Raw genomic sequence first — 16,405 nt, forward strand, 5'->3', positions numbered from 1 at the left:
GAAGTAAATTCATACTCCGTCAAAATAACCTCAAAACACTGAGCCATTTCAGGGCTTTAAAAATTGGTCAAGAATTGTTTGGCCCCCACAAAAAGACTCTGCCATAAAACTTAGATGGCTCATAGGTAGAATATGTTTTAGTATTCTGCAGGTAAAAAATAACATATGGTTAACTATAAATAAGAAATATATGTGCAAAATATGTATGTCCTTAACATTTGCTACTCAAAGGTAATTTCTAAAGTATCTAGAATGAGCTAAATTTTTTTTAATAAAAAAAGCCTTCCTTGAAGTACCCACTTTTGGCATTCTAAATGTTATCTCTCCCTCTCACATATACACACACTCTCCACTTCCTTTCTAATCATGGTGTATAGATGCAAGCAATATTGTTGGTTCTGTGACAATACTTTTAAAACTACAAAAACAAGTTCTCCCACTCTAATAGACGATGTATTTGTTTGTTTTCCCCTTATGTGACTCATCTGTTAGAGTGAGAGGGTTTTTTTTTTTTTTTTTTAAATGCTGTGCTTCCAGCAATAAGGATAGTCAATGGCACAAAATAAGTGCTCAATGAATAATTAATGCACAGTGAATTCTCTTACCTTTGCTCTCCTATATCTTCTAAATGTCCCATGTATGATTTTTGTAATAAGAAGTAAAAATAATGTTATTTTTAGAAGTACCAGAATCCCAAAGTGACCAATATGGACCATTACATGATGAGTTCTAAAGGGTAAAGATGTCCTTATTTGTCATCACGTCCCCAGGACCTGCCCCCAAGTAGGTGACTAAACAGGTTTCATTATTAGATGAATAAATTAATTAAGGAATGATTGAACTATAAATAAAAAAGGGCAGGAGAGTATTGTATATGTAATTAGCTTATAAGGAATCTCATCCCTTTCTACCACATGACTTTCTTTTTAAATTATTTTTATATAGAAATATTTTAATGTACTTTGTATTATCATACATATATGGGGTACATGTGCAGGTTTGTTACATGGGGAAACTGCATAATGCTGGCATTTGGGCTTCAAGTGAACACATCACCCAAATAGTGAACATAGTACCCCAAAACTTCCAACAGGTGGTTTTTCAACTCTGGCCTCTTTCCATCCTCCTCCCTTTTGGAGTCTCCAGTATCTAATATCTCCATCTTTATGTGCATGTGTACCCATTGATTAGCTTCCACTTACAAGTGAGAACACGCAGTATTAGATTTTCTGTTTCTGAGTTATTTCACTTAGGATAATAGCCACTAGCTGCATCCATGTGGCTATGACAACATGATTTCATTCTTTTTCACATCACATGACTTTCAAACTTGTTTTTGTAGTTTTAAAAGTATTGTCATAGAACCAACAACATTGCTTGCATCTATACACCATGATTAGAAAAGAAATGGAGTGTATGTGTATGTGTGTGAGTGTGATAGGGTCCAACTCTGTCACCCAGGCTGGAGTGTAGTGGCATGATCTCAGCTCACTGCAGCCTCAACCTCCTAGGCCCAAGCAATCCTCCCACTTCAGTAGCTCAGTGGTCAGTAGCTCAGACCACAAGCATGTGCCACCATGCCCAGCTAATTTTTTTATTTTTGCAGAGACCGGGTTTTCCTATGTTGTCCAGACTCATCTTGAACTCCTGGGCTCAAGCGCTCCTCCCGCCTTAGCCTCTCAAAGTGTTGGGATTACAGGTGTAAGCCATTGCACCTGGCCAAAAAGTGGATTTTAAAATGTTTTTGTATATGCATCTCCAGATTAGTGAAAATAAGAAAGAGGGTGGTGATAAGCAGGAAAAGACAAGAAAGTTTTGCACCAAAAGATTACAGACATAACCATAGGCTTTGTTGTCATTGTTGTTATTGTTGTTTACTACTGAGTTATGTGATGGTTATCTTTGTATTTATCCTGTCGAGGATTCATCAAGCTTCTTAAATCTGAGAACATATGCATTTAATTAAATTTGGAAAGCTTTTAGATATCATTTCTTCAAAAATGTTTTCTGTCCCATTTTCTAGCTTCTAGTCTTTGGGACTCCAATTCCACATGTTAGGCCTTTGATATTGGCCCACTTTCCTTGAGACTCTGTTCATTTTTTTCCCAATTTTTCTTCTCTCTGTTCTGCAAGTCAGTGACTTCTATTGACCGCTCTTCAAGTTCACTGACCCTTTCTTGTCACCTACAATTTACTGTGAAGTTCAATCAGGGAATTTTTTATTTCTCATATTGCATTTTTGTATACGATTTAATTCCATTTGGTTCTTTTTTTAAGTTTCTATTTCTCTAATGTAATTTTCTATTTGTTAATTCATTAGAAGCCTATTCATCTTATGTCCTTAACCACAGTTATAATAACTACTTTAACATTTTTGCCAGCTAATTCCCACATATGGTTCATCTCAGAGCTTGTTTCTATTAACCCTTTCTCTTAAATATGAGTCATGCTTCCCTGTTTCTTTATAATAATTTTGAATTACGTCTTGGACATTGTGAGTAATATGTTGTAGGGATTCTGTTTTTTGTTACATTCATCCAAAAAGTGTTATTTTTGTTTGTTCGTTTTAGCCAGTAATTAACATGGCTAAATTCAATCTCTATCTTGCGCTAAAATAGACACCAAGTGAAATCTCTGTTTAGTTGTTTGGCCTTAGTTGGGCTGCTTGAAGTCTGTCTCACACATGCATAGTTCAGGGAATTGCCAGAGACTTAGGCAGAGTTTTATACATAAAATCTTGGGCTCCCTTTCTGTTGTTTTTTCCTTTCTTGGATCCTCCTGCCCTTGATCCCAATTTACAGCTGCTATAGTTACCCTGAATGCTTCCCTCTTGTTCTTCTATTTGATAAGACTGCATCTATCTGTATTTTAGCTGCTGCCCTGCTTAGTACTGACTGGGGTCTGCCCTCAGGCATATATATATATATGTGTGTGTGTGTGTGTGTGTGTGTGTACATATATATAATGCAAATTTCACATATGATATTCTTTTTGTCCAAATGCTGACTCTTGTCTAGCATTTGTTTTTTGTTCTTCTCCATAGCCTTCAGGTTTGTATTGGTGTTTTTTTTTCTCAATAGTCTACTGTTTTTATTTGTGGAAGAGTTGGTCTGATAGGAACTATTCTGCCAATAGCGGAAGTGGAAACTCAGATTTCCATGTTTTAGAAAGTATTCTAAAGGAATGTTGAGAATGGATCTGAAATGAGACGAGGGACAGAGAAACCAGTCAGGAATATAGCAGCCACCCAGGGAAAAGGTAATGAGAGTTCACAGAACAGCAGCAATTAAGTGCAATGAAAGTTTGTATTTGCAAGCTCCAGACTCTTAAATTCCAACTCTGCAGTAAAATAGCTAAAAACAGTCTGAACTAAAATATCAAGAGTTTTTGGATAGAGATGTAGGTTGTGGTGAGAGGGGAGGCAATGATCTTGGGCAGTATCTTCCTAGGAGAGTGGGAAGTGTGAGAAGGGAAGTGGACCATAGGCTGAACACTGGGGAAGAGGCAGGGAGTGACAGGACAACAGGGTAGCTAAGAAGAGTCAGAGAAGCTGGAAACTGGTTGTGATGACACTGAGCTAGAAAGTTGTGGCCAGGCTTCGTGGCTCATGCCTGTAATCCAAGCATTTTCGGAGGCCGAGGCAGGTGGATCACCTGAGGTCAGGAGTTCGAGACCAGCCTGACAAATATGGTGAAACACCATCTCTACTGAAAAAAAAACAACAACTCAACGATTAGCCAGGCGCAGACATGGTGGCGTGTGCCTGTGGCCCCAGCTACTCAGGAGGCTGAGGCAGGGGAATTGCTTGAATCCAGGAGACAGAGGTTGCAACAAGCCGAGATCACGCCACTACACTCCAGCCTGGGTGACACAGTGAGACTCCATCTCAAAAAGCAAAAAACAATGAAAGAAAGAAAGAAAGTTGTAAAAGGAGTGCTATTGATTAATAACATCGAATGCCTCAAATTAATCAGGTAAGCTGAGGTCCAGAAAACTCCCACTGGATTTGCAATTGGAAAGTCACTGGTGACCTTTGTGAGAACAATTTCAGAGGATGGTGGAAAAGGCAGATTGGAGAGGGTTAAAAAGTGAATGGAAGGTGAGGAAGAGCAGAGCATTCTATGTCATAGATGCCTTCAAAGCATTTCACTCGATTTCCCTTGTTCTTTTTCCACATAAAATTTCTACAAATTTCATAATAGTGTATCATGCAGTTTTCAAAAAATGTAATTAATCTATATTTTCTTTCAGTTTTTATGTGACTGTCTTTGAAAAAAGTACCATCTGATTGTTCTTTCAAAATAACAGAAATAAACAGTTGGAAAAAAGGATTATAATGTGGCAGAACCTTTTTTCCCCTTTTTAGTTGACATGTAATCATTGTACATATGAAAACTTTTAATAATTCTGATTTGAATGTGTTAAGTTTCAAAACATCTGACTGGGTATCAATTAAACTGTTCCAAGTCTGGAATTTAGAAGAGAGTTTTAAGCCTTACATATTTTTTAAAAGTTTAATATCCTGTTTAGAATGTGCTGAGTTGCTGAGAGCATCTCAGATTTTGAAAAATTTTGAGAATATAAATGGGAATTCAAATGGGGCACAAATAACCACAAGGGCTTTAGTGAGTATATCAGGATTCAGTTTTACAGCATAGAGACGTGATTAACCTCACAGCCTGCCTATCTGCGAACAGCTGAGAAGGAAGGAGGACCAGAGCACATGGCACAGCAGTTGGGAACCATCAATTGCATCAGTCCAGCTGCCTGGGAACTTAAAAATGGACAGTGTTTAATTGGAAAGGCCCAAATCTTACTACGGGGCCAGGGGATTCATGGGAACATGAAAGGAGTGAGACTAGGATTAAGTTTTTTGAGCAAAGGAGAGTCGAAGAAAACTCCTACATCACAAGTAATGATGTTCTGGAAAGACAGAAAACTCAGGGTGGGTTAGGGAGCACCAGGCACAGCCAGGGTGTGGCAATAAGTAGTGTTGGCTCAGGAGTTAAAGAGACCTGGGTGTAAAACCTGGCTTTGATCTTGGGACAGTTTCTTATCCTCTTTGAATTCTAGTTCCTTCATTTATAAAATAGTAATAATACTGTAATAATGTCTACTCTGGAGGCTTAAGATAAGGAAATGAGATAATGTAAGAGGCCAGTGATGTCACTCAATAAGGCAAATATCTGCTTAGAGTTGTAATAATAATATATTAGATATATTAAAAACTAATATATAATGTATACAACTAATATGTATAAAATATATAATGATATATATATATTTTTTGAGACAGAGTCTCACTCTGTCACCCAGGCTGGAGTGCAGAGGCATGATCTCAGCTCACTGCAACCTCTGCCTCCTGTATTCAAGCGATTCTGGTGCCTCACCTCCTGAGTAGCTGGGATTAAAGGCACACACCACCACACCCAGCTAATTTTTGTATTTTTAGTAGAGACGGGGTTTCATTATGTTGGCCAGGCTGGTCTCAAACTCCTGACCTCAAGTGATCCTCCCGCCTCAGCCTCCCAAAGTGCTGGGATTACAGGCATGAGCCACCGTGCCTGGCTAAAGTGGTAATAATATAATAACTGAAAGATAGAAAATTTAAATGTCCAACAATAGATTGACCAACTAAACCACAGAGCAACTGTATAATGAAATATTATATTTATAATTACATTTGAAACAGCATAATAGGTCAGGTGTGGTGGCTCATGCCTGTAATCCCAGTGCTTTGGGGGGGCTGAGTCGGGTGGATCACTTGAGGCCAGGAGTTCAAGACCAGCCTGCCCAACCTGGTGAAACCCTGTCTCTACTAAAAAAAATACAAAAAAGTTAGCCAGGCATGGTGGCACACACCTGTAATCTCAGCTACTCAGGAAGCTGAGGGACAAGAATTGCTTGAACTCAGGAGGCAGAGGTTGCAGTGAGCCAAGATCACACCACTGCATTCCAGCCTGGGTAACAGAGCGGGACTCTGTCTCCAAAAAAAAAAAAAAAAAAGTGCATAATATATAGGGAAGTATTTATCATATTAAGTCATATGACCAGACCAGAATAAATAATGCATACAAATATACTATTTAAAAAGAACGTTTATACATCAAAATGTTAACAGTGATTATAGTTTAGACTGAGAGATTTTGGTTTCCTTTTTACAAAAAAACCCTATAAGCACAAACTTTGGTAGCTTTCTGAGTTTTCTATGATGAGAATGAATTGCTTCTATAAGAATATAGAATTTTAACTGGAGATAATAGATAGTGGATGTTTTCATGCCATTGGTGTTACCCTTATTAGTGAATTGTTCTTATTTGCTGTTCCCCAAACCCACCTCTGGCTTAGCCCCTGGGAAAATGGCAACAATCCAGCAGAAACTAAATCTGCAGACCTAGAGGAATTAGAAGGATTTTTCTTCATTTACTTTGGGTGGTTTTGTCTGGCTGGGTGTGCCTCATTCTGACAGGAAGTGTGTGTCACCAGAAAAGAATTTAATTCTTTGCAGCAAAAAGATGGTTAGTGGAAAGAGAGAAAAATACTCATGCATGCTTCTCACAGATTGTCAAACTAGCTCCCCTTCCTAACTGGACCCACCCAGAGAAGAGGTGCCTCCACTCAGAGTCCATGCTGCTGCAACAGACCAGGAATGTGTAGTGGCCTCCCAGTCCACTGAGAGGCCAGCTTGTTTGACCTCCGGTGTATAAACCTGGCTTTGCCTCTTGAAAGACTAACCACCCCTCTCTGTGCCTCAGTTTCTCAACTGCCATGCCCCACTAAAAAGTGAGCCGCACGTCTGCCACCGCCACTAAAAAGTGAGCCCCTATAAGCACAAGGACAGAGCATTATACCTTTCTGTATCTATACAGCCTAGCCAGCACCGAGGCTCAATTAATGTCTATTGACTAAAATGACAAAGTTGTTTTAAGTGGCTTTTTAAATGTGCCATCCAGTGTTCGCAATTAAATATGTGGAGCCAGGCGCGGTGGCTCATGCCTGTAATCACAGCACTTTGGGAGGCCGAGGCAGGCAGATCACCTGAGGTAGGAGTTCAAGACCAACCTGACCAACATGGCAAAACCCCATCTCTACTAACAATACAAAAATTAGTGGGGCATGGTGGCACGCGCCTGTAATCCCAGCTACTTGGGAGACTGAGGTAGGAGAATCGCTTGAACCCAGAAGACAGAGGGTGCAGTGAGCCGAGATTGAGCCATTGCACTCCAGCCTGGGGGACAGAGTGAGACTCCGTCTCAATCAATCAATCAATTTGTGATCATAGCCCTCTGGGGTATATTTATATGTGGTATAATGTTTCTGGGGAAAAAAATTAAGACAAACATAGGGAAATGTTAAGATCTGATAAGTCTGTATGGTAGACACATGAATGGATCTAACTAATATCCATATTAATCACTGATTTTCAGTTTCCTTGTCCACAAAATAATATCTACTTCATTGAGGCTTTTGTGCCTTGAACGAGAAGTGTTATGTCAAGTGCTTAGCACATTTGTGTCCTAACTCTTGATTTTCTTTCAGCAAGAGGAATGAAGGGTAGCTCTCAGTTGATTTTTTAATTCTAATGCTTAAAATTGAACTATCTGATTTGTAGGATCTGACCACAGTCATCCTGGCTATCATCCCACAGTGGCTGTATCCCATAGTGACATAGATATTTCAATGGAGAGAAGATTGGACCACATTAGGGCAGATGATTTGATCTCAGCCAATATTTCACCCAGTGTTGGAAGCCTTCTACAGTAATGCATAAAAGTATAACTGATTGCCTATTCATTCACCAAACACCACATGCTAGGCATTGCACCAAGCACAGGAAATGAAGAGATGTGAAGATATAATTCCCTGGCCACAAAATATTCACTGTGTAGTAGCAGAGACAGAGGCAGAATCAAATTATTTCAATATAATTCAGTATATGCTAGATTATTAGCCCAAAGGAAGAAGTAAAACATTTACCTACACTTAGCAATCAAATTTAGCTATTTCATTTTTAGTAATGAGGCCTATAGCTCTCACATACCTTTCAATTTTAGAAAATGTTAAGAAGAGTCTTTTTGCTGAAAATAAAAAGATATCACCTTCAAAAAGGATGAGCTCATTTACGTAGAAAATAAAATAAAGCTGTTGTGTCGGTATATACAGAAATGAATGTAAATGCAGAGACAAAGCTTGGGCAGGGAACACATCATTGCCAAAGTGTTTATTGGGAGAGAGGAGAAGGTAATAGGAAGGTGGTGAGAAGGTTGTTCCTTTGTTTCCCATATATTTCTGTATTATTTGAAGATTTTAAATCAAAGATGTATTCACATCTTGTTTATGTTATAATCGCATTATTGTACATGTACCGAAAGAAAGGAGTCGTCTCCCAGATATCCACGTGTGCTTCAGATCTTTGTTCAAATGTCACTTTCTGAATATCCTATTTTTAAATTGCCACCTCACCACCATTAAAATCTCCGTCCCCTTCTCTAATTTATCTGTCTTCATAGCATTTACCACAATCTGACATGCTATGTATTTTACTTTTTTACAAAATATTATTGTCTGTCTCTCCCGGACAATTAGAACACAGGCTCTGTGAGAGCTGAGATTACTGTGTGCCAGTTTTACAGCTCTAAACCCAGGGCTGAGGACACACATACCAGGTGTTCCATAGGCCAACGGCCTGACTCTATACAGCATTAGCTAACAGCAATTATTTCTGAATGGAGAGACTACAGATGTCTTTTATTTTCTTCATTCTGCTACTTGCTATCTGAATTTTTGTAATGAGCACATATTACCTAAGAAAGCAATTGAAATTATTATTTTTTAAATGATAACCTGGGAACTAAGAAAGAGGCTCCCCTAGAAGCCACCATGGAAGCAGTAAGGGCCTAGTGGGAGTCAGGCCAAACAGCATAGGAGAAACCTCTTGAGACACTTGGTGGAGTAAAGTTAGTTGGAGTTAAAAAGCCAACTAATTTATGACTCCTCCGCTGCCTCGCAGTTTCCAGACATCCACACAAATGCCTGGTCTACGAGTCACTGGTTCACAAAGGGTCTTCTGCCCCATAGCTTCCCATCCCCAAGCAGCGGGGCCCAGAAATTTGCCCACATCCTTCCATCCAACAAATGTTTTTATCTGGGTCCTACTTAGATTTCAGCCAATTCTTTGCTGAGCAACTTGGCTTACTGTTTTCCTTGGGAACCAGACTCTTTGTAAGTTGGAGTCATAAAAAGAATGAAATCCTTTACCTGATACTTTTCTATTCGGGTATTCAAGCCTGCCACAGATGGAGGCCCTGTGGGCCACTCTCTCATTATAGGCACTGGTACCTTAGCCCAGCACTTTGAATAAGGCACATGTGAGAGTGAATGCTGAGCTTTTTTCATTCTTTTCTTCTCTATTTTTTTTTTTTCTGTTCTATTTCTAATTGAAAGCCATTGTCTTGAGGGAATGATTGCAGCGATGGCTTAATCCTCATCTCAAAATGCCATCATAGGAGCAATGCGAGAAAGTGGTCCTGCCAGTCTGAAATCAGTTAAGAGACTTGGTTTCTCATAATTGTTCTGCCATTAACTTGTTACATGATCTTAGTCAAATCATGTTACCTCCCCAGGCCTCTGTTTCTTCATCTGCAAAATAAAGATCTTTGCAGTGTTTCTCAAGTCCCTGCCTAAATCAGTTTTTGTTTAACTGAGGATCAACAGTGACACCTTGTGGTTCTCCTTGAGCCATGTCTTTGTTTTTTCTAGCCCAAGTTTAAGGGAACCAAGGATATTTTTGCCTGTTCCCTTGCCTGGCCCACCCACCCTATCAGCTTCATTTAGCATGGCCCTAACCTTGTCTCCCCCTAGATTCGGAAAAGTGTGTCCACCCTTTGTTCACCAGCTGCTTCCCAGCCTCAACTTAGCAAATGTTACTAAAATCAAACTACAAGTAGACTGCAGACACCAGCGTGAAGGCCTGTGCTTCTGTGGTGACGTCTGCGGTTTGCTGTGAATGTGAGGGTATCAGCCCCAGGTGTTTTTTAGGGCTGGTAGTGCAGTCCCAGAGAGGGATCTGGGCAACAGCTCAAAGAGCAAGACTGAAGATTTTACTGTTTTCCAGCACTCCTACTAATTTGTAAAATTATCAGATTCCAAATTGTTCTATGCCACAGTTTTTCCATTCATAAAATAAGAAAAAGCTGCCATAGCACTGCCTTCAAATTCAGTTAGTCTATTCATTCATTTACGTATTTCTTCTTCAAATATTTAATGAGCATCTTCCTGATGCCAAGTTCTGAGCACCTACCTGTGCCAGTAGTCCGAACTTGAGAAGACAGTCTCTACTCTTCAAGACCCTGTTCTTGTCTAATGAAGAAGAGAGAGGGAGGAAAAACTTCCATTGCCGTGCAACAAAGTAAGCCTTATGGCAGATAATGTGTACACATAATGGCATGGAAGCCTGGAGACAGACAGCATACCAGGCCTGGGAAGAATGTTTGACAGAGAACAGGACACTTAAATGCGGACTTTCACAGAATGGAGCTTGCCAGAGGAGACTGTTCAGGAAGAGAGAACAGGGTGGGAATAAACATGATCTATTTAACAGGGTGGCACATAAACATGATCTATCTAGATGCCCTACCATAAAATCAAAACACAAAACTCGACTGACTCAATTCCCTCCCCTTCCAGATATTACCCCATTTCTCTACTTCCCATTGTAGCCAAACTTTCCAAAAATTCATGTTCTGTCTTCACTTCCTCATGTTCAACCACCCTATCTTAGCTACCACCCCTCCGTAACTACCTAGCCTGGGTAGAAACAAATGCCAGCATGATACCATACTCAATGATCCTCTGTCACTGTTGGCATTGTCATCATTCCATGGCCATACTTTCCCTCTCAGTGCCATTTGCCACAGTGAGAAACTTTCTTTCTTGACTTCTTGTTTCTCTTGGCTTCCATGACACCCACTCTCCTATTCATGTTCCAGGTTCACTGTCTGCTCCTTGCTAGTCTCCCTGTTCAGCTCCTCCTACTCCATTCGATATCAAATGTCAACATTCTTTTCTTCTATCTAGGAAATCTCATTCATTCCCATGGTTTTAAATGTCATGTACCAGCTCCTAAATTTTGTATATGCAAACCTGACCTCTGAAATCCAGTCTTAGCAACTAGTGAGGTCTCAGCTTAAATACTACCTGAAGGTTTGGTGATCTTCCCTGACATTTTTCTTCTTATCTGCTTCTTGCTAGATTGAGAGCTCCATGCAGGCATATTCATCCTTACTTTCTTCAAACTTGCATGTTTAATGATTAGAACAGTTCCTAGGATACTCAAAAATTATTTGTTAACTAATTCCTGAATAAAATATAAGTAAATATAAGTATTTCAAATAGAATAAATCTGTTATTTTGATTGTTTTTAAGAAATTATTCACTCAATCCAGTTCAAGTTCAGCCAGGCAAGCCTCACAAAGGGGCATACGCTCAGTGTTTCAGGATGTGATCTAATTTTTAATTGTTTCTTGATGCAAAGTATCACCTTTTTCCAGTGACTGTTTCTCCTCCTCCATCATCTACTCTTGCCCAATGGGAGATTTCCCAATGAAATCCCACTGAAGATCTGAATCAGAACATTTCATTCTCCATGGTTATTCCAAGTTCACAAACTTCATTTGTGGCCCTTGTGGCAGTTGATATTTTTTCAGGAAATACTATAGTTGCAGCAGGCCCTGTTACAGCTTAGAGGATATGCACGTTGTGGATGCTTTTTACCGAAACACATGATAACCAGGTATCCAGGAGCGGGAGCTAGCGACACGGTGGTCCGGACCTGTGGAAAAGGGAACGCCACTCCTGGCAAAGGGAAGCAACAGGCAGCACATTTTGTTCAGAGAAACAAGGTGAACCCTCTTGGAGGTAAACTTAAGGCTGAGATCCATTTCGGCTTGAGGCTTCCAAGGCACAAAGCAGCTCCCAGTAGCTGAGAGGGATCAAGAAATAGGATATCCTCATCTTTCCTTTGTAGCAAGAGCATTCAGAAACGAGGACCACTGGTCACCTGGAATAGAAAGTTATTATTAAAATAAAGCTCCAGTCACATTATTCAGGAAACTTTGGGAATGTTTATAAATAGATAAAAATAGTAATGGCCAAGGAACATTCCTCTCTCCTACCTCTCCATGAGACAATACTGACCAAGTTAAACATGCCTTGTTTCCGAGATTGAATCCCAGGTCTACCTCTGATAAATCAGATGGACAATTACTTAACCACTCTCAACTTTTATTTCCTCCTCTTTAAAATGGGCAAAATGGGTACAGTGGCTCTTGCCTGTAGTCCCAGCACTTTGGGAGGCCGAGTCAGGTGGATTGCTTGAGCCCAGGAGTTAGAGACCAACCTGGGCAACATAGCAAGACCCCATCTCTAAAAAAATAAATAAATAAAAATAAAAATAAAATGGGCAAAATAATGTCCTCACACTATCACTATGAAGATTAAATGAGACAGTACCTGTTAAGTGCAGATACAATACCTGGGACACAGTAGTAGCTCAGTAAAAATACTTTCCATCCCTTAATACCTAAGCAAAAGAAAATGCCCTGATGATGTACATATTCTCTAGAGAATTTTTTTCTATATTTGTTCAATCAAACATATGAATAAATAATACAGCAGCCTAGACAGGAAGGGACACCCAGCATTGAATTATGATTTGTGCTTTCCAGAGCTGTCTGCCTATTACCCTGGTATGTTTGTTCACCTTCATATTCCTGCATCTAACAGACTTCCTGGCATATAACAGGTGCACAAAATGTTTACTGGCTTGAATTAAACTACACCTGCACTGTAGGTCCCAGCCTCATGTGACTATTAAGCAGTTGAAATGTAGTTAGTCTGAATTGATTGTGCTGTGAATGCAAAACACACACCAGATTTTGAAAATTTAGTACCCCTTTTTTGGGGCTACTAAACGTAAAATATTTCATTATTAATTTTTATATTCATTACATGTTAAAATGATAATATATCACATATATCAGGTTCAATAATATATATTATTAAAATTAATTTCACCTGTTCTTGTCTATTTTTTTTTTTTTTTTTTTGAGATGGGGTCTCTGTCGCCCAGGCTGGAGTGCAATGGTGTGATTATTGCTCACTGCAACCTTGAACTCCTGGGCTCAAGTTCCACCTCTGCCTCTCAGAAAAATGGAACTACAGGCACACATTACCACACCTAGCTCATTTTTAAAAAAATATTTTTGTAGAGATAGGGTCTTGCCGTGTTGCCCAGGGTGGTCTCAAATTCAAGTGATCCTCCCACCTAAGCCTCCCAAGTTGCTGGGATTACCAGCATAAACCACCTTCTATTTCTTTAACGTGATTACTGGAAAATTTTAAATTACATGTATGGCTTTTACATTATATTTCTAATGGACAGAGCAGAACTAGACTATAGGCCACCAACTGGCTGAAAGGCCATTGAATATGTATATCTCAGACTTTTTTCTCTGGACCTCCTCTCTTGTTAAAGTTATACAAGCTTTATAAGGCATTTTCTAGGTCCAGCATTCTATGATCTTATGAACTTTAGACTACAGTTTCTTATGTAAGAATACTGATTAGGTTGCTAGTCTGGGCCAAACACTTTTGTACACACTGTCATTTAGTCTATATGACAAACTTAAGAGGGAAGAATGACCCTCCTCATTTAATAAGTGTAAAAAGAAGACTCACAGAAGTTAAGAAACTGACTAATGTCACCTGGCTTGTAAGTGGCAGAACTGGCCTGGAATCTTTGCCCGTTTTCTCCAGTTCTTTGAAAGAATTCCCAACAGAAAACACAATTCAAGAGTCAATGTGGGTGCTTTGACTTGGTTATTCCCTATGATATATTTCCTTGAGAAGAATCATGTATCATCAAGATCATTGTAAAACGATATGCAAGAGGCTCCTTAAAGAATGGAGAGGAAGCCCCGGCGCTTCTCAAGCTTGGTAGATCATTGACACCTAGCAGTAAATGTAGGGAGGCTTCTAAGGAGGTAAGATTGAAAGCTGGAAAAGCAGGGTCTGCTGGCGGTTAATTGTTCACTAGATTCAGAAGACACGGCTGGGAGGATAGCGGAGGAGTGAAACATTGACCAGTTCTGATTTAGATGCAGGAATGTGCTAGGGAGGCACAGAAAGGTCCGGCACCTGAGACACCTCTCATGGGCAAAATTCTTCTCCCAAGGACTGTGAAAGGAACAGAGAATGTGCTCAGAGAAGAAAGGGGCTGCTGGCCTCAGAGTGCACTTATTTTGCCAACTCCTACAGCCATTTCTAGGGCCTACAACAACAAAATGATGACGGCATGTTTGACTTTTACAACCCACCAAACTCTGTTAAATTTTGGAGACCTGGGACCAAGAAGTAAGGGATAGATAAAACAAAAAATGAGTTAAATAAGATATTGCCCTTGCATTGGAACCAAACTGGAAAATGCAAACTGGACTTGAAGGCTCTTGGACCTGGATTCAATTCTTGGCTCCACCTAACCCCTTAATCCTAGGCAATTCAGTTACTCTCAGTTTACTCAACTGGGAAAGTAATAAAACTTACCTCTAAGAGTTGTTATAGTGATTACATGATAATCAGGAAGCTCCTGAGTCCTGGTGTAATCAATGTCAAGTTGAAGAGTAGGAAAGACTACATTGTTTAAAATGGTCCAAGGGTTCCCTAAAACCTTTAGTGAAAGGTTCAGTATGGCTTCCTTTCCTCCAAGAGCCCAGCTTATTTCCACAGCTTCCCTCCCACCCTCTGCCTCTTCACCCCTACCCAACTGGGGTCAGCTTCTGATTTGTGACACTTTTAGAACCAACATCCTGAATGCTGAGACTCAGTATTTCATTCTGTAGCATTTTCTGAAGCCTTTAACTCACCGAGGGGAGTTGACCCCTTCAGAGGCCCTTCTTTAGCACAAGCCGCCAAGCTACCTTTTCCGGGGTTAGCCGTTGGCCCTGTGGGGGTGAGCTTGATCACCCCAGACATCACTTGACAAGGAGCATGCTGCATTTCTCTTAAAACACAAAACAAAAATTTGCTGGCTGGCTGCCCGGTTTCTGTTATGTAGACCCAGATTAAATTTCTCTTGGACTGGTTTGTAGAGCCCCTGGATGTTGGACTGGAAAGTGATTTATGTTTTCTCTTGGCAGGGAATTACCCAAGTGAAAACTGCATTGAAAAATAACTGTTTGACTGGAGTGTGTGTGTGTGTGTGTGTGTGCGCACGCATGTTCGTATACATTTATATGCATGCCGTAGTCTGGTCTGGTTGATAAGCTGCTTCTCATTGGTTGACAAGCTTTAGAAGTAGAAAATCAACAGCCAGGAAAAGGGACTTACAAATATGCCACCCTTAATAGTAGCAGGGTTGCCATGATTAAGTTTTAAATTTGATTCTGAACTCCCTGGCAATCAAGGCAAAAATGAAAACATAATCAGGCATGTAGCTCTCAATAACAGACAGGAAGGCCCTCCTGACCCTTCTTGAAAGCATTCAGAATATTACAACAATAACAACAGTCATTTACTGAGTACTCTCTATGTACCAAGAGCACATTTTGTGCTTGAAACAACCAAACAAATTAGTTTTTTCTTTTATGGTTGAAAAAATTAGGCTCCCAGAGGTGATGACTTTTGTAAGACTTTCCAGTTAGTAGCAGTTGAAACCTGAATTACTATCCAAGTATATCTGACTCCAGCTACTAACCAACACTGTCTTTCCAGCCTGTGATAGGCATGTCTTCAGGAACATTTTCATAGCAAATGTGCTACTTTTAATGACTGTTTGACCGTCAAGTAGAAATTTCAAAATTTGGGAGTTTGTTTCGTGTCATATTCAAACTGGAAATGAGTTGAGTGAGCCTCAGAGCTTTGCTCCATCCCCTTTCCCATCAAAAAGTAAAGAATAAAACTAAATATATGTTGAGTCTACCAAGCCAGGTGCCCTACATTCATTTCCTTCTTTAAACTTCACCCAAGGCCAGGTGCAGTAGTTCACACCTGTAATCCCAGCACTTTGGGAGGCCGAGGCAGGTGGATCACCCGAGGTCAGGAGTTGGAGACCAGCCTGACCAATATGGTGAAACCCTGCCTCTACTAAAAATACAAAAATTAGCCGCACATGGTGACATGCATCTGTAGTCCCACTTACTCGGGAGGTTGAGGCAGGAGAATCACTTGAACCAGGAAGGTAGAGGTTGCAGTGAGCCAAGATTGTACCACTGCACTCCAGACTGGGCGACAAGAGCAAGACAGAATCTCAAAAAAATAATTAATAAAAAAATAAATAAACTTCACCCTAAAAAAAGTGTGACTTAGAGTCTTAATAAACGGTTTTTGGTTACCAGTTGCAAGACCCACC

General features: G+C 40.0%; 1 protein-coding gene across 1 annotated transcript in view; it reads right to left on the bottom strand.

Annotated features, from left to right (window-relative positions):
• Positions 1–488: 488 nt before the first annotated feature.
• The window catches only part of LOC105468880 (frizzled class receptor 4), a 45,342-nt gene continuing 29,425 nt past the window's right edge, over positions 489–16,405 (bottom strand). The window contains exon 3 of the mRNA XM_071075403.1: positions 489–12,058. Within this exon, the coding sequence (XP_070931504.1) occupies positions 12,035–12,058 (24 nt within the window). The 3' untranslated portion in view covers positions 489–12,034. The remainder of the gene's footprint in view (positions 12,059–16,405) is intronic.

The sequence above is a fragment of the Macaca nemestrina genome, chromosome 12, assembly GCF_043159975.1.
Source record: "Macaca nemestrina isolate mMacNem1 chromosome 12, mMacNem.hap1, whole genome shotgun sequence".
NCBI lineage: Eukaryota > Metazoa > Chordata > Mammalia > Primates > Cercopithecidae > Macaca > Macaca nemestrina.